The 24,609-nt window shown below is 42.5% G+C and overlaps 1 protein-coding gene across 1 annotated transcript; it reads right to left on the bottom strand.

The window, feature by feature from the left end:
* Window positions 1–213: 213 nt before the first annotated feature.
* Window positions 214–14,381, bottom strand: ARRDC4 (arrestin domain containing 4). The gene is made up of 8 exons (XM_023254963.2): window positions 13,891–14,381; window positions 9,113–9,179; window positions 8,689–8,836; window positions 6,363–6,465; window positions 5,141–5,397; window positions 4,123–4,285; window positions 3,396–3,550; window positions 214–3,016 (listed from the first exon to the last, which is right to left on the bottom strand). The coding sequence occupies exons 1-8, from the start codon at window positions 14,177–14,179 to the stop codon at window positions 2,960–2,962; spliced, it is 1,239 nt and encodes a 412-aa protein (XP_023110731.1). The 5' UTR covers window positions 14,180–14,381; the 3' UTR covers window positions 214–2,959.
* Window positions 14,382–24,609: the final 10,228 nt, after the last annotated feature.

Raw genomic sequence — 24,609 nt, 5'->3', positions numbered from 1 at the left:
GGAGCGCACTGTAAAACCAGGCTCAGGATCCCCCCAGGCTGTCCGGCCCGGTGACCATACGTGTATACAAAAGGATCTTAATTTACAGCAATTACACTTGGTCTTGTGGTATTGACTCTCCCCCCTATGTCTGTGACAATTCAGGTCAGAATCTTATAAAAATAAAGCAAACAAAACAAAACAAAACAAAAAACAACCCAGCACCTCACAGCATTAGTGTCATCATTTTATTAACAAAAGGAACCCATGGGGTTCAAACCAGAGTACAAAATACAATCTTTATTTTTTTTTCCTGTGGGTTAAACTGTTACATTTTTAATAATAAAAATAAAAAAGCTTTCATAGTTAACTTATCAAAAACAAAACCCCTGCCTATTGAGTTTCTTATTGTGCAAAACAAAAACATCAAAATTAAAGTTCCGCCCACGGAAGGATTTTCTGTGCCCGAAGATGCACATTTTCAATGTCACAATGTTTGCATCAAAAAGAAAATTCTAAGGCCACGGTTTCTCTGCAAACTAAACAACAGAATAAACAAGCAATAGCAGCTGCATTTTTATCTTCATTCCCAAGAACTCCGTTCCAATGTAGACTTCTCTACATTCGGAAAATAATGTCTTGATTATAGAAAGGTATGCAGTTTCAACCAACTGCTTAAGGTCAGATGGGCGGATACCAACTCGATAAGGCGAATCATCCCTTTCGGCTACTCTGTTAAGTGCTACGACATCAGCTGTGCTTTCATTTTGGGAGCACATTTCATGATTTCTCTAATACAGGTGACAAAACAATCCTAGTGAAGGAGCGCGCGAAGCAGTTGGGAGTCAACTACTTGGCTTTTCCACGTGGGGCCAAACAGCTCGACTTTCTCTTCCTTCACACCTTTCGCTTTGTGTCTTTCACTGTGTTTTGGTATCATTGTGTTTTGGTATCGTGACAAAGCGTGTAAACTACAACTCAGAAGTCAAGAAACGGCTGAAGGTGGCCTTTTTTTGTTTTTTAAAGTAAAAGCAAAATTGTTCCGACAGCACTTAAGTACACGTTACCTGCTTAAAAACACACCAAGAACAAAGCAAAACAAGAACAAAACAAAACAAAAAACCCCACAACACACTAAAAACCAAAGCAGGGAATGAACGGGGTGTGACGATTTCGGTGCCACCATTATCAGTATAACAGTTGTGTGTTGTGATTTTACACAGTGGCTTACGGTGAGAAAAACCTGCTGCAGGTGCTCACGTGATTACAAAGAGAGGTATGTCCGGAAGGGCGAAAAGCCTGCATCTACCTCATGCTTGTAGAAAAATCCCTGATCGGAGGGCCGACTAACTCTAAATACAAAACTTAACCTTAGAAAAAGAGCTTTCATACTCGTGACTGAATGTAGGCTGACGGGAAGAAAAGAGGACTCGTTCTGGCGAATGAAGTGTGGTGTTCTGCATGGAAGCACCAGGGTTTCTGGGTCGAACCCGTAGGACGTGGAGAAAACCAAAGTACTTGGCTGGTCCAAAATCTCTCCCACGGGAATCCCTACCTCCCTTCCATGCGGTGTCCGGGGTGCTCTCGGCTCACGAAACTAACAGATCAAAGGACGAGCAAGTGAGCACATGACCAGGAAGAATGGGGAACAGGGGGACAGGAAGAACACTGCTCACACTTTCAGCAGCAACACAATCTTGTCGGTCGGAATATCCTGAGGTTAAATGATAATAAAATATTGCACCAAGACAATAAAGAAAAAAAAAATCACAGTTTAAATAGAATTACTAAAGAGTTGGAATAACAACGTACAGCGTGGTGACTGCCGTCAGTAGACTGAAGTCTCTAGGCAGGAATTAAGTTTTTGTTTTTTAAATGGTACCCTCAAAATTTGTACCCTCTTTTGATTCTGCATTTATTTTGAAATACCCTTTGGCATACATCTATTAACTTTCATCTAATGCTAACCTTATAGATTTTTCCCTCGGTCCACCTGCGGATTTAGCGATCGGCGAGATAAGATTGGGACTGCCAATTAGCAGGAACTCCACGGAAGGCTTATCACGCCTGGTGTTTTAAAAGGATTCTGATAACCCCACTAGAGGTAGGTTAAGAGAGGCTTTTGTTGTTTTGGTTTTTTTTCCGTGTAGTTATCGAGGTATCCTGAGGATGCAACCTTTTTTTTCCCCCTTTCTTTTTCTACTATGATCTTAGGTAATTAAGACACGGGAAAAATCAAACACCCTAACAGAGTCCTTGAAGGGGGTAAAAAGTACAGCCTTCCACAAAATGTGTTCTCAAACTGAAATTCATCTTTCCCCTCTGAACGGACATGCCTTGCAAGGAACTCTTTCTTGGTTTCATAATACTGTACAGCTGATTACAATATGAAACTGTATTCCTTCATTAGGACCTCATAAAAAGATTCTCTCAAGAACTTCAGTTCTATGGGACCTGGGGAGAAATCATGAAGACCCTGACGTGTTGAGGGTCATTTCGCATTTAGAGTGGACCTTTTTCCTATTTATACACACCTCTGTGCTGCTACCTTCTTCAAGATCAAGGCTCCCAACGAGTCCATATTTCCTTAAAGCTTAGGGTAACTTCTGTTCCACCTGGAGAAACCTGTTTAAAGGTATGTTCGTCTAGTGTTTCCACCACCCACATGGATTCTGTTCTCTTGGGTCAAGCGCAGACACCCTTCACTTACTCTCTCACCACCAGCACTTCCATTACGTTCTGTGACTTGTCACATCTTCATTGCTTCATTTAAAGGGGACACATGACCCTATCATACATTTGTGCAACGCATTCTTGTCAGCCCACTGGAAAGTTCATGCATCCTTCAATTTCTATCACCTTCAATCTTGATGTTCGTGTATGTCCTTCCCCTAATCTTCTCTCCCTCTTTCCATAAAGGCAGCGGGGGAAGAACCAACATTCTAATCGGATGATGAACACAGTGATTTCTGGAATTTTTTCAGAGAATGAAGGACACAGGCTGGGTCTCTTCTACATCAGCAGGGTGAGGATCAACCTGAAAAAACAGACCAAGACACTAAGACTACTATCCCAGCACTCTCCAAAGGGTCTTGGTATCTGTTTCTAATTATTGGTGGTTGTAAACTGAGCTGCTCAAAGCCTATCAGTAATAAGTCCCAGTGGGCCACTTAAATTCTCCGTGTTCTATGGCCACATAAAACATTTTAAAGGCAATCCACGGTGCACGACGTGCCTGCTGTAGTTTACAAGGCAACCGTTACAGAATGAGGTGATTGGATCAGGGCTAATCTAACGTTACCCGAGAAATTTTTTAACTATGTATCCCCTGCTCACTAGGAATCAGCAGCAGATACTTACGGAGGATTATTTACAAACAGCAAGGCAGAAGTCTCATCTTCGTTTGCTTTGCTTACCTCTGAATAGAGAGGGGGAGGCTGGAAGCGGAATTGCTGTACGCAGGCAAACATAGGGCAGCATGCTTCTCCCTCACAGTCAGGGGGCTGAGGGTAAGGAGGGACGTGTCGAGAGAATTCTTCCTCGGACACCACGTCTGCATAATTGGGTGGCGCTAAAACAAAAATGGAGTTGGATCTCAGAAGTCCGTGCAAAGTCAATTGCGTTAATCTGCCGAACTCTTACCAAAACCAGAAATGTAGCTAAATGTGAAAACAATGGTTTTTTATTTTTTATCCCCGCTCTAGTAAGCGACTTTTTGTGCTTATTGCAACAAGACATATTTAATCAATTCTGCTTTTGTGAAATCTCTACGAACACTGATTATGTTCTATTTCGAGAGGTGGATGTTACAGTGCAGGCAAAACAGATCACGTAGACGTGGTTGCAGAAAACACACGCACTCTACGCGTACTTGGACCATTTTCTCATCGTCTTACTCCTAATGAATGGGAGTCGGGAGTAGAAGACTCGATTCCTGGCTCTGCCATCAGCAGCTTTGCGTCCTGGATAAGCCAAGCTCTCCACGTCCCTTCCAGGAACACGTTTTCTAGTTTTTAGTACCCGGAAGAGCCGGGGCCGCTGTGAACAGCAGTAGTAATGGTCATCTGAGCACTTCTGTCCTGACCCCGCCTGCTCTTACTCTACGTGTGAACTTCGCGCTCAAAGCTCCTCAAACCGTCGTACCTTCCGGCTGCTCTGGCAGCGTCAGCGTCAGCCAGCTCATGTCCATGCTGAACCGGCTGGCGGTGCTGGAGTTTCTGCTCCCAAAACCGTTATAGGGGATTGTGCCAATCACTAAGGGCAGCTCGAGCATCAGTTTTTTAGCACCAGGAATGTGAATATACACCTAATATGCCAAACACACAAACAAAAACAACAACAGCAAAAAAGAGAGACAGAGAGAAAGGCAAAATATAGGTTAAACCTCATAGTAGATGGACCAGTTTGTTTTTTCACACAAACAAATCTCTCTGTTGCCTGCCACCGCTCCCGCATACAACTGTAAATCATCCTGACCAAATGCAACGGACAACAAACCAAATGAACGGCACACGAGATAGAGAATGCTCTGTGATGGGGAACCGTAGCCTTAACATCCTTCAGCATAAGGGAGCATGTCCTACACATAGGAATTGTAGAAAATGAAGTAGGTGCTTTCAACATAACCAGCCCCCTGCATGCACCTTAACTCTTTCATGTGACTTAATTAAATGCCTCAGGGGGATAGGTTTGGATTACAGACAAAGGCCAGTCTTCGTCACTCCAGCCTGTCGGAATGCTGGTGTAAAGTGACATTTTGTCAGCCGCTAAATGTACATGCTCGTGGGGACACGGCATCAGTTACTGCTCCGTTCTACATAGTTTTCATTTTAAAAAAGCACTCTGGAACACGGGGGAAGGGAAGCAAAAATAAGATAAAAACATAGAGGGAGACAAACCATAAGAGGCCCTTAAATACAGAGAACAAACTGAGGGCTGCTGGTGGGGTGCGGGGGGGTGGTTGGGCTAAAGGGGTGATGGGCATGAAGGAGGGCACTTGCTGGGATGAGTCCTGGGTGTCATATGTAGGTGATGAATCACTAACTTCTACTCCTGAAACCAATACTATACTACATGTTAATTAACTTGGCTTTAAATTAAAAAGTAAAAAATAAATACACTTTAAAATATATATATGTATAAAAATAAGCTCCCTGCTTACAGCTAAGGAATAGTCTACTCTGATAATGCAGCAATCCAGGATGGATGGAGTAACAGGCGGAATTTTTAGAGTCTTCCCGTGCCACGTGTCGGTGCCCCCAGAGGCGATGTGGTTTCCTCGCACGTTGGCGACCATGTGCCGGACGGTCTTTGTCTTCCCGCTGGCCAAATACGTCTGCGTTTGGAAAATGGCAGCTTTGGGAACGATGAGGCGGGAGGAACAATTCTCTATCTCCGCATAGATTGGAATAGCTTCTCCTGAAAAGGAAACAAAAACACCTTCAGCGACGTTTCAGAAAGCCCTCCCCGCGGTGAACTAGAGCCATTACCAATTAAAGCTGCAATGTCACAAAGTCACTTTCACAAGAGGGGATCTCTGACGGGAGGCTTGTACTGTAAATCCGCGTCAGAGAATTGAGGAATCGCCGCAGCTCACGGCAGGTGCCGCTTTCTAATTACGGCATTCTTTGCTTGTCTAACATAGCAATATCAGGTTACCAATTCTAAAGACATGTGAATGGCCAATATCTATAAAAATTAAGACACACCAAGAAATGGCCCAGGGGTGTATAAAGTACAAAGGATCACTGATGGACTCACTAGTGCCTATCAAATCAAAACCCAGCCAACAGGAGAACAAAGACTTTGTTTTTAAGGAACTAGTGTTCAGGCACAGGTAAGACAGTGGATGGAGCAGCAAGTTTTGCATCCGCGTTACACATGCACCATGACACCATCCCGTACCACGTGGGGTTCCAGTTGGCCGAGCCCTGGAGCGGGGGTCAACGCCACCGTACGGGAGCAGACCCTTCACAAACGGTCACGCCGGTGGCAGTCTGACTGCTCAGACTGTTCACGGTCTACATCGCAGCCCCCTATACTTGGGGGCTTTCACACAACAGTGCTCTTCTGGGCAACACCACCCTGGACACTCTGCCGAACATCAAATCAAATGCTGGCATTTTCCCAGGCTTCTAATTTTAGACTTTGTCACTAAAGCGAAAGCACTGAAGTCAAAAATGCCAGGAGTTGGACAGAAATCTACTCATCCACTCAAAAAAACTTAAATATCAATTACTTATGTGAAAAACAGAAAACCGTACTATTCACATTTTAAAACAGTATACAGTTCGTAAATTACAAAACACACTATTAAAAATCACTTGCAGTTAGCTAATAAAATGAATGACTCTTCCACGTGGACTTTCAAACGTTGTGCTTACCATTACAGTATCCCTTCCTTTCAATTTTGGCACTCAGCGAGACTGGACCAGAAGTGAAAAACCAACAGCCAACCATTTTCTCTTGAGTTTTCAATACAGGGGTCTTGAAAATTTCAAATAATAACATGACTTTAATAAAACTAGCAGAAAATTCACAGAACCTAAAATCGTGTCATTCTTTATTAAATAACTGTGAAGAAAGGTCTTCCGAAAAACAAATCAACACTTTTATCCTCATGTGACAGACTAGGCAAAATACTTAAGTAAAACACAAAGCATAAAAAAAAAATCATTCTCTTTTTAGGAAAACTAAGGTGAATTCTCAGACTCACATTAGGTGACACCATCCTGTTTTACCCTGTAAATCCTTATGTTTCTGGAAAATGATTTAACATCCCTTAAAGTAGTAATCAAAAATTGTAGTCATAACTATTAACATGACAGAGATACTTTTTCTTTCCTTTTTTAATTTTTTAATGTTTTTTTATTTTTGAGAGAGGGAGAGACAGTGCGTGAGTGGGGGAGGGGCAGAGAGAGAGGGAGACACAGAATCTGAAGCAGGCTCCAGGCTCTGAGCTGTCAGCACAGAGCCTGATGCGGGGCTTGAACCCACGAGCAGCGAGATCATGACCGGGGCCGAAATCACGCTCAACCGACTGAACTTCCCCGGGCGCCCTGATACTTTTTCTTTTAAAAACCTTACGTGTGTATTAGGGAAAAGGAGAAATGGTATAAAAATCAATAATCAGAACATTGTACTTGTTTTGGCATCTAAACTGTAGAACAAGCAAACAGTCTCATTTCCTGAATTCAAAAGTATATTAGTCGGCAGAAATTTCAAGTGTCCTTAACTTAGAATGTTTTGGGTTTTAGTGTAACGGCAGCAAGATAAACCCAATGTCATGGAGCCACAGGGTTACTGAACATACCGCCCTGCTCTCTACTCCACAGCATCGATGGAAATGACTCAAGATTTAAGATGCTCAGTTGGAAAGATGCACAAACCAAAAGCTCATTGTAAAACCCAAAGCTGCAACATTTTTTACTTATAAAAGAATATTAAAGGATTACTAGTTTCTCTTTCTGGCAAAAAAAATAAAATCTCTTTAAATCATTTGCCACCATGGTCCCATGAATAGCTTAGAAGTAGCTAACTTCCCAATTTCAAGTAGTTTTTAAAAATACAAGACAGTATTGTCAATTTGCAAAAAAAAAAAAAAAAAAAAAAAAAAAAAAAAGTGGTCAGTGGATGGTAAGTTTCAGCTGTAACTAGCTGTGAGCCGGGTCAGCTGGGTGCTGGCTGTTCTAGAATTCTGGCCACAAGGGGCCATGCGACCAGGGCATAACTGTTATATTTTCACACTCTAAAAGTGAACAAACCGTAAAGTCTATTCAGTTTTCGTATGAAAACAGAGCAAAACACCTTTTAACTCCTGTTTTTTTCCCTTTAAAAACATTGGGCAGAAAAAGAAACCCCCGATACTAAACATACATGTTTGGAACATCAGTATCATGATGGAAAGTTTAAATTATCCCAGTATTTTCTAGGAAGTAAAAAAAAAAAAAAAAAAAAAAAAAAAAATCATTCATTCATATTTAAATGAAGAACCATTAGGTCCTCATAGCTATCATGAAAGTACAAGGTATAATTTTATATTATTTTGATAATATGGGTTTAGATAAAAGAATCTAGCTCATTAGCTCCCATCTTGCCTATTCTGTTGTTACTTATAGCCTAATCTTTCTTATCAGCCTACAGTATTTCTGGTGATTATTAGAAGTTCAATGCTTTAATGTGGCCAAATCTGTCATAAGGAAATGATAAGTGAAAGGCTCCCCACAGCAGCTGCGTGCACTTACTTAATGTTAGAAAATGGCATGCAAAATGGAAGGATACATAGCATAATGGCCTGAGCTTCAATAACAGGCTGAGCATGATTAATACTCTTCCATAATTACTGTTCCTCAACCTGCTATTATTGAAGAGTTTAGAATACCACAGCCCTGTGAATGTGGCCGCTCTGGTAAAAGTAACCACTCTCTGTGTGTGCATTATTATTATTAAGCCTTATTAATGCATTTCAAGCCTGTATAACTTTTTGGCAAAAGAAGCCCCGAACAACGGAGACATAATCAATAGTATTAACACACACAATTTGTAATTTGCCCGGCCTAGAATCACACATTTAGAGTGAATGCCCATGGGTTACGAGATTCTATCAGAAAGTGACAGGACAGACGACCACTAAACTGGCTCAATGTACATAGCGCAATTGAAAGCAAGGAGGGAGGGAGGGAAGGGGGAAGAGAAGAAGGAAGGACTTACTAATAATGCTGGTGTGTTGACATCGATGTGACTAATAACCTGAAGTTCCCGCTTCACACTTTGATCAGGTACCTTGGGTCGTTCCAAAACTGCTCTCACGCAGTACTGAATACTTCCGTATTTCCCGCTGAATGAGGTTACTAAAGGTCTGAAACAAGCCAAAGACATTAACTTATAAGTTCATCTTTCAGTTACACACAACTGGAAAAAACCCTTAAAATGTTGGTTTTGGCTTAAAAAACAAACAAACAAACAAACAAACAAACAAACAAACAAAAAACCAAGAGTGTGAACAAGGTAAGTCTATCCTGGGGCAATGCAAGATAAGCGGATGTAACGGAGCGTCAGCAGGTACGTGGTACCCACACATCTGGCAGGGCATGCTGTGGAGAAAGAAAATCATGAAAATAATAGTTTCACTTACTCAGATGGAAGCTGAAAGCTAAATGGAAATTCATGTTTTCCAGGCTGTAATAAAAGGATGCCTTCACCTAAAAAAGAAAATACATTTTAACTAAAGTTAGTATTAGATCAAGAATTTTCACAACCTAAATCATATTTTTTTTAAAGGAGGTTTTCCTGGCTATAATATCCAGTGTACTCCATAAAGTACAGTATGCTGAGATTTAGAGAATTAAAATCTGAATCAGCCTACTAATTTTAATCAATTTCAAACCACACACACACACACACACACACACACACACACATCTTCTATCTTCAAGGAGACCAATCACACAAGTAATTACCATAAAGTGTCGGAGCCTAGAGTTCCCATATACATACATAGGTGAACATGAATGCATGTATGTACATGTATACATATACATAAACATTTGTTCACCCTACTCATAGACTAGCACAAGTATACTAACATAATATTATTACTAACACACATCAATACTAGTATACTAGCATATGGTACACTATTATGCTAACATGAGATATCAGTATTCAATTGCATTTAAAACTGATTTAACAAAAAATACATCTATTTATTTTGGGTATGGCATAAAAATCAGATTCTGTATTCCTTGGACAAAAACGGAAAAAGGGGGTGAAGAATTTCCTTGGAGAATTACGAATATCGAGTATACGAAAGAGCCAAACCAACAGGACAACTTATTAGGTAAGAGTCCTGCATTTGCACGTGAGCTCTACTGATTAATAGGTGGCTAGTTCAAGTTCAGCGGGGTGGGCCAAGCACAAGCACGCCTCCTTTCTCCTGCTCTGGGTCAGGGTCGGCCAGCTCCACTGCATCGCACACAGAGGCTTATCCCTGCTTGTCAGAAGGCCAGACACAGGGTGGATGGACCCTGCAAGGCCAGAGGCGCTGCTGGAGCTCCGATGAACACACAATCTGCATCACTCAGATCCAAAGCCAACTCCGGGGCTGCCATGTCGTTAGATAGCTCTGCAGAGATCCTTATAAACCTTCCCCGCCTTTTCTGTTCATCTGTTCAAATTTAGGACTAAATTCCCTCATCAAGGGTGGCCTGATTAAGACCAAGAAAGGGCAGGGCAGATGAGAACTCTGAGATTTGCCTGTTAGTTGATACTAAAAACAGAGATTTCTACTGTATCCATTAAAAAAAAAAAAATTAAAGGGCTAGTGAAATGGGATTTTTTTTTCCACTTAATTACTAGAAACAATTCAGTTAACATTTCAACCTCGTCTTTTTAGAAAACAGGAATGCATTATTGGCCCATTTAGTCTTCCAAATGTCCCCAGTGTTCAGTGTGTAATATATGAGGGGCAGAATAAGTATAGTATCTTCCACGGAAAGTCATTCAAATAGAAATATGACACAGAGTGGGTGACTTGGAGGCAAAGTGAGCAAGTGACAGGAACATGAGGCTATGTTAAAACAACAGTGACTGAGATAGTCCCCAAGGCTCTCACGTGTGCTCAGAGACACCCTAGAAGCCTCAGCAGTGTCCCAGCAGTGCTCCAGCACTGGATGCTAGGGAAGCCTCTCCCAATTTACTGTCATCAAAGTAAAAGGCTCAAGGCAATCCCAGTGCTCCTGACGGGGGTAGACTACAGTTCAAATGTATCATCATTAGATTACTGGATATGACAATTCAAGTACTTTACAATGTTCAGAAATGGAGATTTCACTTGAGTTCAAAATTTATAATGCTTAGATGTCAGGCACTGTGGATGCAAAGATGAGTGATGGCAACTGTCAAACAGACCAGGGGAGGGAAGGAGGCCACAGACACACACACCCAAGTAATGACCACAGAGTGCCCGAACCTGGGAAGGGGATGATGCCTGTCCCGGACCCGAGGGTTGTTGGCACGGAGAGAGCAGGGCAGGGTTTTAGACGAAGGGAACAGCATGAGGCCGAGCACAATGGGCATGTGTGGAGAACAGAGTTACCCAGGATATTGAGAGGTTAAGAGATAAAGTTCTCTCACCATAGACAAAACACATCCACACAGGAAGCATGTAACATTTAAAATGAAGACTTTCAATCACCTCCATGAATAAATAGGAACAAAAATTGAGAAGGTTGAGAAATATAGGTTATAGTTTTTGGAATCAAACGTTAGTTTTCTTCCTCTTATTTATTATTATTATTATTATTTTTTTATTAAAAAGGTTCACAAGCTGACTCATGTGCCCATTTATGCTTCTGTTGTCTTGGCTCATTACGTGTGCCTCATACAGTGAAGGCTACAATTTCACAGAGAGGTGTTCCATTCACTAATGTTCTTATAGCCCAACCAACCTCCTAATTCAGGGCACCCAGGAGCCATGGGAGCTATAATATCATTACAGGGACTTGGGTTCAGGAAGGATGAGGGACTCCCACAAGGACAGACTGCTGGTTGGTGACCAACTGAAACCAACTCTCTGGTCTGTCTTGTATTTCTACCACAATTCCTCAATTAAAAAAAAAAAAATGAAGAGTATCAATCACAATGGCAGCAAGCTGTTAGATTAGATTTAACAATGCCAAACAGTTATCTGGGGATATTTCCTGAAAATAGATCTCATAGGCACATTTCCCCCAAATCTAGATTTCTAAAAAAGCTCTTCAGGTGATTGGAATTCACCTAGGTCTTGGAATTAAATGACTCTCAGAATCTATGACCCTGTAAAGTTGCTAACCTCTTCCAAGCTACAGATGTTATTGTTATTTTTTCTCAATGAGATCATCTTAAAAAGACTATGATTTTTAAGGGTTCCTGCCTGGATCGGTTGGTGGGGCAACTGACACTTGATCTCAGAGTCCTGAGTTCAAGCCCATGTTGGGCATGGAGCCTACTAAAAAAAAATTCAACAAAACAGATTATGATTTTTATTTTTAAGTATTTATTTCTTTTTGAGAGAGAGAGAGAGAAAGAGAGAGAATGGGTGGGGGAGAGACAGAGACAGGGGAACAGAGGATCTGAAGTGGGCCCTGTGCTGACAGCAGCGAACCTGATGTGGGGCTTGAACTCAGGAACTGTGATATCATGGCCTGAGAAGAAGTCGGTTGCTTAATTGACTGAGCCACCCAGGCACCCAACAGATTATGATTTTTAAATGAAACATAATCTTTGCAAATATTTGTTATGATAAAAGAAGCAAAAAAATGTTCAGGTTGTCTAGACTTAGCCGTTCTATTCCACCAGAATGAAAAAGCAAGATCTAACTCGTGAATGAAAACACTATTAGCCCAGGTTTTACCAAGGCAATTCTTATTGCTAATTCCAGGTCCAACTGCTATTAATGTTGTATCTATTTACTCAGTAGTTATGGGCACAAAGATATAGTGTCCAAAGTCCTGGACAAAAACCACTTCTCTCTTCATGACCCTTGACGCCAGTCAGCCATCTTGAAAATCTGCCCTGTCTCTGACCATTGGGGGAAGCATGCGTGGGCAGATCCCGGAAACCATACCCATGAAAGGGTCACCCAACACAATGCACTTGTGAATCCAAAAGAAGGCTTTGGTTCCAAATATGTTTTTTCCTTGCTACACTATTTGGGATCACTGGATTCTCACATACTTTGAGGATTTAACTGGGAACAGTCTACTTCTCCATAGCAAGACAAGGCAAAACTGCACCTACTATTCGTTTTCTAGAAGACACAGCAAGGGGCAAAGCAGTGATATACTGCATTTGACTCTTCAAGGGAGGGGAGTTTATACCATTATCTCATTTTATATATAAAAGCTGAAGCTGAGAAGGCAGAAGAGTGAAATGGTGTAAAGAAGCTTCCACCAACTGCATGAAGACCAAGATTCCCTGTTCCTAGTATTTTCATGATTAAGAAAAGCAACTTTTGCATATTTATTATAATTACAAAAAATCTTAACATTTACATATAATATAGAGATTGAGGAAACCTATATAATGGGTTACCACTTCTGGAAAAACCTACACTATTAACTGGACTCCACAAGACTGGACAAGAAAGGTAATTCTTCTTCCAGAAACTCTTACCATGCCCAGATCCCACTGTCTCCAAAGGCCTAAGGGGATGGGGGGGGGGGGGGGTGTGTGGAAAGGGATGTTGCAATGGAAACAAAAAGAAGAATAAAAGACAAAGAATATAAGGCAGAGGCAGAACTCTTCAGTTACCCTGCTTCCAGAAGAGGGAAGCCAAGTAAGATGCTCACGAAACACTTCCTTTGAATTCCTACCTACCGCTCACGAACTACTTCCCCTCTTCCCAGGACTAAGGTTTTGCTAATTCATCATGAACCAGATACAAGCGTCTACGTCCAGAATGGGAACGGGAGGCCCATAAACCAGTGGGCACCACAGCATGGCCCCTCAAAGACGGATTCCGCCCTCCATTCCTCAGGCCAGAAGGGACAGGACCTAGATCCCCAGAACCTAGATTTCTGTCTGCTCATCACAGGTTCCCATAGCAACGGTTCACTCCGGGGACCGTCCTGGACGGTCCCGGGACGCCGGGCGCGGTGAGGCCCGGGGGCGAGGAGCCAGCTAGAGGTGCGCACCCACTACGCGAGATCGCCCCGGTGCTTTGAACTGGGGGGCACGGGCATTGTTACCCGCCCGTCACCGGCGAGCAAACTGAGGCTCCGGCAACCGGGTGGGCGGACCCCAGCCGCGGATCCCGCCCCCGCCCCCCGGCTGGTGGGCTTCCGCCGGCGCGCGCCCTCCCGGTTCCTGGCAGGCCCTCTGAGGAGGCTCCCGCCGCCCGGCGGGGACTCCAGGGTCGTCGCCCTCGCTCACCGGCCGGGGGCTCGCGCAGGCTCAGGCGCACGTTCAGGTACTCCACCTCCGACGCGGCGGCGGGGGCGGTGGCGCCGGGGCTCGGGCCCCAGGCGGCGGTGGCTCGGCCGTGGGCCTCCAGGCGCAGCGCCCGCAGGGCCACCGGCTCGGCCGCCTCCAGCAGCACGTGTCCCGCCACCGTCTCGCCGCTCGAGTAGCAGCCCTTGCGCTCATCCTCGAACACCAGACCCAGGCTCTTCACGCGGCCCTCGGAGCCCACGGCCGCCGCGGACCCTGCCTCGCCGCCCATCCCGCCGGGCGATGCAGCCGCGTCGGGGAGGTCGGCAGCTGTCCGGAGCCGGCGTGGCGAGCAGAGCGGCGCCGCTGTCACGGGCGCCCGCGGCACGCCGAGGGCCCCGCAGCCGCTGTGCGGTGCCCGGTGGAGCCCTAGCGCGCCGTGGGGCCTATCGCTTTAACAAACCCAGGTGGGACTGGTAAGGGGCCGGGACAGCCCACCCCCGGCGCGCGCCCATAGGCCGGCTGTGAGCCCCGCCTGGTGCGGATTGGTTGTAAATGGCCACCGAGTCATATCATAGGCTCTCCCACGCACCGGATGGCGCAGGTAGGCAGTGCGTGATCAAGCAGTGGTGACCAATCGGGATACGCAGGCGTACACGTGCACAGGCCGCTTATTGGCTGGAGCAAGGCACAGTCCTGGGGCAGTGACCAATAGTAAGGCGGTGCGCCCATGTGGACAGATAGTGGGAAACAATATTTGTTAGGGAGGGGGCGGAACCGGGAATCTCCGGCTCGCAGAGAGTCAGTCGTTCCCATGGTTACGAACGGGGGCGGGGTTTCTGGCTGCAAGGGGGAGTGTTTGCAGAAGTCGCAGGGTTCGCTCTGGAATATGAAGTTGCGGCTCCAACTGGCGTGTATTTATGATTTAATCTGGATTTAATACTCGTGGGGGAAAGACATGCCCTGGAAAATGGAACTCAGCAATAATTCTCTTGTGAGCTTTGGGGGGAGGGGCTGCCTGGAAATTTAATGGCTAACTTGGCAACTACTAACCTCCAGGTTTTGGAGCCCCGCCTCTCCCGGGTTTCGGAATTCCCAGCCTGAGAAAGAGCCTGTAAACTGGAAGAATGCGGGCTGTAGAAAGAAGGGTGTAGTTCTCAACCTGGTACAACCCCTAAGGAGTTCTGGGCTCACGGCCTTTCTAAGCAGGCAATAGCCACAACACTGATTCTTCCTGCTATAAGTAAGATCATGAATCAGGTTGTTTCTAAATAATATATGCTACCCAAGTTTCTGCTCCACCCGAAAGGATTTCCTGACCTCCGTGTCACAGTCCAGAAAATTTCTAGTTGTTTTGATGACTTGTTCTCCACACCTACGGCTCCTTTCGCCTGTCCTCGTTTCAGTTTGTCCTTTAATGCTCCATTCCTTCTCTAGTCTCAATTTTGTTTTACCATCTAGCTTAGCTGACACTATCTGGCCATTTTCTAACCCTTTTAAGTTCTTCTCTTACTAAATTTCCAAGTTTGTGAGCTGTTATCACAGATTGATCTTGTACTGAGATTTAAAACCTTTCCTGAAGTAGCACTTCCTTCCTCCCTCCCTCCCTCCCTTCCTCTGTTTCTCCTTCTCTTTCTCCTTCTCTTTCTCTTTCTTTTTCTCTTTCTTTCTTTCTTTCTTTTTTCTCTCTCCCTCCTTTTTCTTCTCTTTTCTTTCTTCCCTCCTTCCCTCCCTTTTTAACTTCCTTCTTTCCTTTCTTCCAAAAGAAATGTTGCTTTACTGCTTTCTTTGAGCTTAAATTGTAATGTGGAACTTTACTAAGGCTTTGCAATTTCAAAGTGTATTTATCACTTCTCAAAGAAAGCAGGAAAGGACACAAATCCCTATAAAGTTCTGAAATAGCTGTTATTTTCTGATCATTTTATCTAGAAGAGTCCTCAACATGCAGTTATTTGGCCGCTTTTCTTTATAACACAACCTGACCTTATATACTTATTTGCATATTGTTTATCACCCCTGTTTGAAGCACAGAACTTGTTCTCCTCATTGTTGTACCTCTAGCACCTAACAGAGTTTAGGACACAATCAGCACTCAATAAGTGTTTGTTGACTTGATTGAATGAATGAATCCTAACTCATACAGTATTTTTTGGCTCTGCAATAAATGTGTAGTACTCTGCCTCTTACTCTAGTCTTCTTCGTCCTCTCTAGGCTTAGAGGCCATCTCTCTCCCTTCCAAAATAAGTGGCTGAGAAAGGGGGAAAGAATAGGGCCCTAATAGTTCTCAAAAGGCAGAAGTGCACATATGACATTCTGTGCTGAAAAAGATCAGGCTCCCTGTGCTCATTTGTCAGTTAATAATACTTTGAGTACAGGGAGCAGAATGCACGGCCAAACATTGGCTTAAACAATAAGTATATTTCTTGTGTACTTGACCAGAAGTCCAGTAGCAGGAGCTCTCAAGGTTGGTTCATCAGACCGCTCTTATCTTTCTCCACTGCCATATTCAGCTCCCTTCCTGGTGATAGTGGTTACCACAGCTCTAAGTATCCCAAGGCAGAATTTCAAAAGTAAAGTGAGGGAGTCCACACTGGAGAAAAAAAAAAAGTAGGTTTTTTTTTTGTTTTCCCTTCTCATCCTCTCTCTCTTCTCTTGGAAAAAAAAAAATCTATTTCCTAGATGCCCCAATAGACCTTCTTACATGTTGGCGAAAACTGACTCATCAACTCACAAAAGGAAATGAGATTTTTACAATTCACTCAGACCAGTGATTTTTCTCTGGGGTTAAACAGAATCAGAGCTCTGTTAGCAAATGGCTGTTGAGTGGACGATCAGAGTCATTTGACTGGCTTCAGTGGGCCTGGCCATGTTTGTGGTAGAGTAGAGCCACCTCAGCCAAACCTTTAAAAAGGAAGGTATTAAAACAAGAAATATTCTACAACTAGGCAGATGGTAATGTATTTGGTGACCCACCTCATTCACAGATAAAATTCCATTTTTGTTGCGCATACGTTATTATGACTATTCAAGTTCGGCTAACATTAATATAGCAGCATATAGCATATTAAAAAGTAAAAAATCAAATCTGATAGTCTCTGTCATTTAATTTATGTGTTTAGACCATTTACATGCAATGTAATCTTTGATATTGTTGGTTTTAGATGTATCATCTTATTATTTGCTTGATTTGTGCCTCTCTTGTGTGCATGTGTGTTTATGTTCCTGCTTTCCTGCTTTCTTTTTAATTATTTGAATGTCTTTTAGTAATCCATTTAAATTTATCAATTTTCAGACTCTAACTCTTTGTAGTATTTTTTAAGCAGTTTCTCTAGGGATCACCATGCCCCTTTATGTCATAGTTGGCATTTACATTACATCCACATACACTGATAACTCTACTAGACAATGTTTACATTTTTGCTTCAGATAGTTATACATATTTTAAACAATGCAAGACAAAAATAGTCTATTACAATTACCCAAATAGTTATCATTTCTGTTGCTCTTTCTTTCTTTCTTTTTTAATGTTTACTTATTTTTGAGAGAGAGGGAGTCAGAGCATGGGCTGGGGAGGGGTAGAGAGAAAGAAGACACAGAATCCAAAGTAGGCTCCAGGCTCTGAGCTGTCAAGGCAGAGCCCGACATGGGGCTTGAATCCACAAACTGTGAAATCGTGACCTGAACTGAAGCCGGAAACTCAACCAGCTGAGCCACCCAGGCTCCCCTGTAGCACTTTCTTTATTCTGAAGTTCTAAACTCTCTAGGAACATCCTACGTTGAAGAATTTTCTTTAACATTTGTTTTAGAGAAGGCCTGTTAGGAATGAGTTCTTTTAGTTTTCCTTCTTCTGAGCATGTTTTCATTATGACATTATTACTGAAAGACGTGCGTGCTGCGTATTGAATCCTGAGTTGGAAGTTCTTTTCTTTTCACATTTTACAGATGTTATTCCATTGTCTTCTGAGAACTTTGGTTTCTAATGAGAAACCAAGCAGTCATTGAGTTGTTTTTCCTATATATATATAATGGGTTATTTTTTCTGTCTGCTTTCAATATTTTTCTTTATCTTTTCTTTTCATAAATTTGATGAGTTGGTTTCCTTTGAGTTGATTTTGTGTGGAGTTCTTACAGCTGTATATTCATGTCTTGAACCAAATTTATGTTTTCTGCCATTATGTCTTCAGATTTTTTTTCTGTACCAATCTCTTTGTCCCTTTCTTTTGGGACTTAAATATCATGAATACTAGATATTTCTGATACTGTCCCATGAGACCTTGAGACTATGAGTTTTTCACTTTCTTTTCCCTCTCTGTTGGAGAAATTGGGTAAATTCTATTGATCTGTTTGGAAGTTCACTGACTCTTTTCTTTGTCACCTTCATTGTGTTTTTGATATCATCCAATGAATTTTTTATTTCAGATATCATATTTTTCAGTTCTAAAATATTCATTAAAAATAGTTTCTGTTTCTATGTAAACATTATCTTTCCATTCATAATGAGTGTCTACCTTTATCTCTTTGAGTATGACTATAATAGTTGTTTAAAGGTCTTTGAAAAAAAAAATTGGTACCTGGGTATTCTTGAGCTTGACATCTGATTGTCTACTTCCTTGAGAATCAGTCACACTTTCCAGTTTTCTGTATGTTTAGGAACTTTAGATTATATCTTAGACATTTTGAATATTACATTATGTTATTTAAAAAAAAATTTAACATTTGTTTATTTATTTATTTTCGAGAGGCAGAGAGAGACAGAGCACAAACAGGGGAGGGGCAGAGAGAGAGGGAGACACAGAATCTAGAGCAGGCTCCAGGCTCTGAGCTGTCAGCACAGAACCCAACACAGGGCTTGAACCCATGAACCATGAGATCATGACCTGAGCCAAAGTTGAACGCTCAACTGACTGAGCCACTCAGGTGCCCCACATATTATGTTGTGTTAAAATCCTCTGGAGACTGTCCGCTATTTTCATTTAATGGGCAGTGAACCCGGGTATGTTCAGCCTCTTCTGGACTCACCTTCTGTGGGCAGATTTCCCAATGTCAGTTAATTTCTCAAACCCTTTGCTCTCCAGCCGTGGGTCTTTTCTCCATGTGAGCAACTCAGAATGAGCCCGGAACTTGTGTCAGGTCATGCACAGAATTAAGGGCTACTCTTCTCCATTTCTTTCCTCTCCATCGTTTGTCCCATTTTCTACGGCTTCTGGGGGCCCCTTTCCTCTGGAGAGAAATTTCCTGTTTCTCTAGAAGTGTTAGCCACACATGCTGCTAAGTAGTTTTCTGCAATTGGAATTACTCTCAAGGCAAAGCAGTGAGGAAAAAAACGAGAAAAAACATGGGGATTTCCCTAAACTCCAGACCTCAGGGTGCTCTTTTCCCATTTTCTGTAGCCAGAAAGCCAAGTTTTCTCCTTAGGTTTTAGGTGGTGCCAATATGACTAACTTATTGTAGCCCCAGCACCAGAGTCTGCTCTTAGGGCAGAGCAGAAGAAAAAAGAGAAAAAAAAAAAAAAAGAAAAAAGAAACAAATGTATGTGAATCCATACTGACATAAGTAAATGATTACATAAATAAATAAATGGAGGAGAAAAGACAAATCTTCCTTATGGAAGAATTCCCAGTAAGTGATGTAGATTCTCTTCGTTCTCTCCTTGATTTTGCACCAGACTTAGCTATTTATCTCCAATCCAGAACACACTATTTCAGCCAGATGGACATCATCAGTTATAAATTATGTTGATAGCGTGTACCTCTGATAGGATATCCCGAAAGCAGCACATCACTTCTTTTGATATTCTTAGACTCCAGTCTAAGCATGAGCAAAAGACCAGCACCCTCAGTTTGAGGGACATTTTCCAAAACACCTGACGCGTACTGCTCAGAACTCTCAAGGCCATAAAAAGAAGAAAAGACTAAGAGACTTTCAGACATGAGACTAAATGCAGTATGGTTCCCTGGATTGTATCTTGGGACAGAAGGACATTAGTGGAAAAAACAGTGAATCCAAATAAAGTGTGGAGTTTAGTAATAGTACTAGACAGGTAATGATAAATGGTAACTGTACCCATTAATAGTTTCTTAGTTTTAAAAAATGGACCATGGTAATGTAAGATGTTAACAAGGACCAAGTTCAGACCCAAGGTATTCTCTGTTCATGACAGTGCCCTTCATTATCATGATTAAAGGGCAAAGGGAAAGGAAGGAAGGGAAGAGGATGGAAGAGAAGGGAACAAGAAAAGTGATTATTTTATTTTTTAAAAAAATTTTTAATGTTTATTTGTGTGTGAGAGAGAGAGACAGACAGACAGAGTGTGAGCAGGGGAGGGGCAGAGAGAGAGGGAGACACAGAATCCAAAGCAGGCTCCAGCCCCTGAGCTGTCAGCACAGAGCCCAACGCAGGGCTTGAACTCACGAACCGTGAGATCATGACCTGAGCTGAAGTCAGACGCTTAACCAACTGAGCCACCCAGGCGCCCCAAAAAGTGATTATTTTAATAAGAGGAAAGAACAGATGTTCACCATGTCCCGTTTGGGGTCCCTACCATCACAGTATGCTCACTGTTGACACACAGGTGCCCCTCTCTGGGTTAGCAGTACCTTCCTGGAAATGGGTAGCACTGTATCTGGAGCACCTTGTCTATCCCCAGGCCTAAAGTGATGTTCCAACTTCTTCCAAAACTGATTTGTGGCAGCTTCTGAGGAAATAACTGAAATGAGCTGTTTTTTGTTTTTTTTTTCTTTTTTTAACCTGAAGGAAAGTTTGAAGGGAGAAAACGTATGTGAGAAAAGAGAACTGAGGACAGGAAACAAGAGAAAACAAAATACAACCAAAAAAAGAAATACTGGGGCAAAATTTGCTTGACGCTCCCATTTGATGGAGAGGCAGGACTCTTTTGCTAAAGATACCTTATTCTGAATAGCAGAAAGGTCTGCCTTCTTCCTGCATGGCTCACACATGCATAATGCAGGTGAATTGTGACAGCAACAGAAGAAGCACGTCAGGGAAGTGTTTCCTGAGACTGAACTGATAGATTACGGTTCCATTACTGAAACCGAACAGGCAAACATGAGAACAAGACACACAAGATAAGTAACAATTAAGGATCTTAAATAAATATGATGAGATCCGTATTGAACGCCAAGTCAATGGGAAGAGCTGGTCTGTGACCAAACATCATCTGTTCTACATAATTGCCCTTTACCATTCTGTTGCCCCACAAGCGTCTGCCCTGATGGATATTGCCACTTGGTAACTGACTAGGATGGATTCCACAAAGCACCTTCTTGCAACTATTTGGGGGCTCATGAGGAATTCTAATTGGATTAAATAATAAAATCAATGGAAATCGTAAAGCTTTACTGTAGTGTAAATTATAAAAAGTTTAAAAAATCACTTTATGAGTCAAGTCTGTTTCGCAGTGGATTCATGCAGAGAGCATGTGAGGGTAGGAGCGCCCCGTGCTCCTGTTTTGGTCCCATTCAGACCCTTCTTCTCTGGTCTGAAGCCCTTCCCACCAGTTCTCAGCTTAGTATTTACATTTGCAAGCCTATGTAGCATGTATATAGCTCTATATGTTTGTTCTCCACACGTATGCACAAATGCATAAAATCACACTGTAGTCATGGGCTCTGCTCCTGGGTTTTCTTCACTTCAGCGTATGCTGAAGCCTGTTTTATCAGGATGTAAAGGTCTGCCTCGTAGGTTTTATGAATAACAGAGGATTTCATGGTGCGACTGCACCATTGTTTGTATCATCACAGCCCACTAATAGGCATTTGTGTTCCTTCAGATTCGGAGCTGTTAGTAATAGTTTTACACACACCCTTCTGTAAGCCTCTGCACAATTATTTCCCCTAGAAAGAAACCCTACAGTGTGATTGCTGGGTCAAAGGATATGTCACTCATTAGATACTGCCAAATTGCCCTCCAAAAAGATTATACCCTCATCATCCGTGTGTGGGATCACTTTCATCTTGCCAACATTGGATAAAGCCAGCCTAAAATGTTTGCCTATCAGTTGGGTGGAAAGTAGTATTTCATTGGGGTTTAAAGGTACCTTTATATGAATATGAGTGAGATTGAACATATTTTCATAGGGCATGCTATTCTATAAAATGGCAGTTCATCTTTCTTGCTCTTTTGAAGGTCCTCCCTTTACCAGGATTATGAAGACTTCACCTATATTTTCTCCTTTTGTAAATTTTTTTTTTTTACCTTAAGCTCTTTACCTTTGAGTATCTTGTGGAGAAAGTAATCATTTTTTCCCTCAAAGAGATAGCTAATTCCTCCAGCATAATGTATTGTTATTTATTTCCTTTTCCTACTATATGGAATATTCATTTTTATCACATAGTGAATTGACATAACTTTATCAGCCTTTTTTAAAAAAATTATTCTCCTTTGTATTGCCCTGTTATCTGTTCATACTCCTAAACATTTTTGTTTATTTCAGGTTTTTCTATAGTAAGTTTTGATAACTAGCAAGTGGGGCAAATATCACCTCGTTTCTGTCCTTTACACATTATATTTTAGCTTAAGACACTTTTTTTAAGTTCATTCATTTTGAGAGAGAGAGAGAAAGAGCATGCATGTGTGAGTGGGGGTGGGGGGCAGAGAGAGAGGAGAGAGAGAATTACAAGCAGGCTCTGGATGCTGTCATGCAAAGCCCCATGTGGGGCTCGAATCCACAAACTGAGATCATGACCTGAGCTGAAATCAAGAGTCACATGCTTAACTGACTGAGCCACCCAGTCGCCCTATTTTGGCTATTTTGTACACATTTTATCTTCCCGGAGAAATTTTAGGACTAACTTGTCAGGTTTTCGTCAAAAAACTTGGACATTTGATTGGAATAACATTGGGAAAAGATTGAGTTTATCAGTTAAGTTCTAAAGGATTAGCATTTATAAATATTGAGTTTTCACATGCAAGCGCTTATGTGTTCTTCAATAAAATTGTATCTTTTTCTTCCTCTGGTCTCTCCTATTTCTGGTGAGGTTGATTTTTATGTATTTTCCCTGCTATTTTGACATAAATGGGATTTTTTTTTTCCTCCTGGACATTTTCAGATTGGTTCCTGCTAGTGTATAGGAAGGCTGTGTCTATCTTCTCCTGGACCTCAGCGCTCAGCAGGCTGTCTCCATCTGTTAGATTACAGAGTTTATGAAGCCTTCCAAGGTTTTTTCAAAGGTCAGGCTGGTCACAGGAAAATGGGGTAAATAAGGCATAATGGTATAAAAATGATAAATTCTTTCACGTATTCCAGGTGTCAATTTCCCTGTGTCGTTCGGACCACGTGGGTTTCCAAGGGGAACACAGTATCGGGTGAGGCAGGGAAACCTTCCAGCTTCCCATGTCACATGTCAAGATAGTGGGCCCCTTGACCTTTGGCATTGGCTCCACGGCCCCACAAGAAGTGGGGCTTCTTGTGTGCTGGACATTCGGAGGCATGTGGAGAGCTGATCTCTGCCTCATGTGAAGGCCACAGGGGCAGAAAAAAGACGAGGGGCTTTTGTTCTTAGGTTCAAACCATACTAGCAGCACTTGCTCTATAAAATTGAGGAAGGGACTCCGTTCTCTGGGCTTCAGATGTTAATGGCTTCCTTGCTGTACATCTCTCGTGTTAAACGGACCATTCTGTGATGGAGCCTGGTATACAATAAGTGCCCAGTAAATGGTTGCCCTCGTTGTTGTTCTTGAGGTGATGGTGGTGGAGATGGGCTTTGAGTCTGACAGGCCTGGTTTTGAGCCCTGGCTCTGCCACTTTCTGGTGGCGTGAGCAGGGACAAGGTCTTTGGATTTCTTAAGCTCCAGTTTCCTCAGAGTCGGTTGGTCTCGTCACAATGTAAGGATTCGGTGAGAAGACGTATGTGGTAGTTCTCTGTGAGCTGCCACATTTCACGTAACCGTAGCCGGTAATGTCATTTCTGTCATTTTTCCACCTTTGGGCAAGAAAAAAAGTTCTCGCGGAGATGTTAAGAAGAATTGTATTTTATTAGCTCACTTAAAAAAAAAAAAACAACATTTGGAAGTATAATCGTTAAAGGGAGCTTCAAATATCACTTGTGTCCTGTGAAGAATTTTAGGGTTTTGAATGACTGGATTTGTGTAAGTTTTAAACATGTTCTCAACCGGGCCGTTTTCCATAAATATATGGCATGAGGATCCCAGGTAATGATCCGAACCATTCGCTCAAAACCTAACGTCTAACTTCTCTCACAAAGCTGAGCATCGGAGGACACTGCTTTTCGAAGGCATAATGAGGCCGGTTTACAACCTTGTACCTCGAGCCACACCATCATGGATTTTTTGGGGAAACAGTGGTGTCTCAGTTCCATTGGGCCCAATATACTTTCAGTGTCATTAGCAGAGTCAAAATACTCCATTTCATTTATTCATTGAACTTAGGCTAGCATAGAGAGAGGTAGTTCGATTATTGTAAATAGAGAAATCAATTGATTACCACAAATTTTGAGTTGGGGTCAGAAGTTCTTTAAAATTGGACACAGTGAGTTGTGGTGTGAGAACTAACATTTCATGGAAGGAGACCTATTGCCCAGGCTCTGTTTTTATAGATTCTGCATCCAAACAGTGGCTGATTTACACATTCTAGAGGACAGGCCAGATGCTAACCAGCCACCAAGATGTGGCCACCATGTATCTATCTGTCCCCGAAAAAAACTGAAGAGTGTTTTGTGAATGTTTCTAGGGTGCCTGAGGGGC

The sequence above is a fragment of the Felis catus genome, chromosome B3, assembly GCF_018350175.1.
Source record: "Felis catus isolate Fca126 chromosome B3, F.catus_Fca126_mat1.0, whole genome shotgun sequence".
Taxonomy (NCBI): domain Eukaryota; kingdom Metazoa; phylum Chordata; class Mammalia; order Carnivora; family Felidae; genus Felis; species Felis catus.
The sequence above is the reverse complement of the archived record's forward strand: the minus strand, read 5'-3'. Positions and strand labels throughout refer to the sequence as shown.

Excerpts from the sequence above, each read along its gene's own strand:
- ARRDC4 (XM_023254963.2), bottom strand. The coding sequence starts at position 14,179 with ATGGGCGGCGAGGCAGGGTCCGCGGCGGCCGTGGGCTCCGAGGGCCGC. Across the intron at positions 5,398-6,362 it reads AAGGAAGGGATACTGTAATG|GAGAAGCTATTCCAATCTAT; the intron begins GTAAGCACAACG and ends TTTCCTTTTCAG. Across the intron at positions 3,551-4,122 it reads GCTGCCAGAGCAGCCGGAAG|CGCCACCCAATTATGCAGAC; the intron begins GTACGACGGTTT and ends TTTTTGTTTTAG.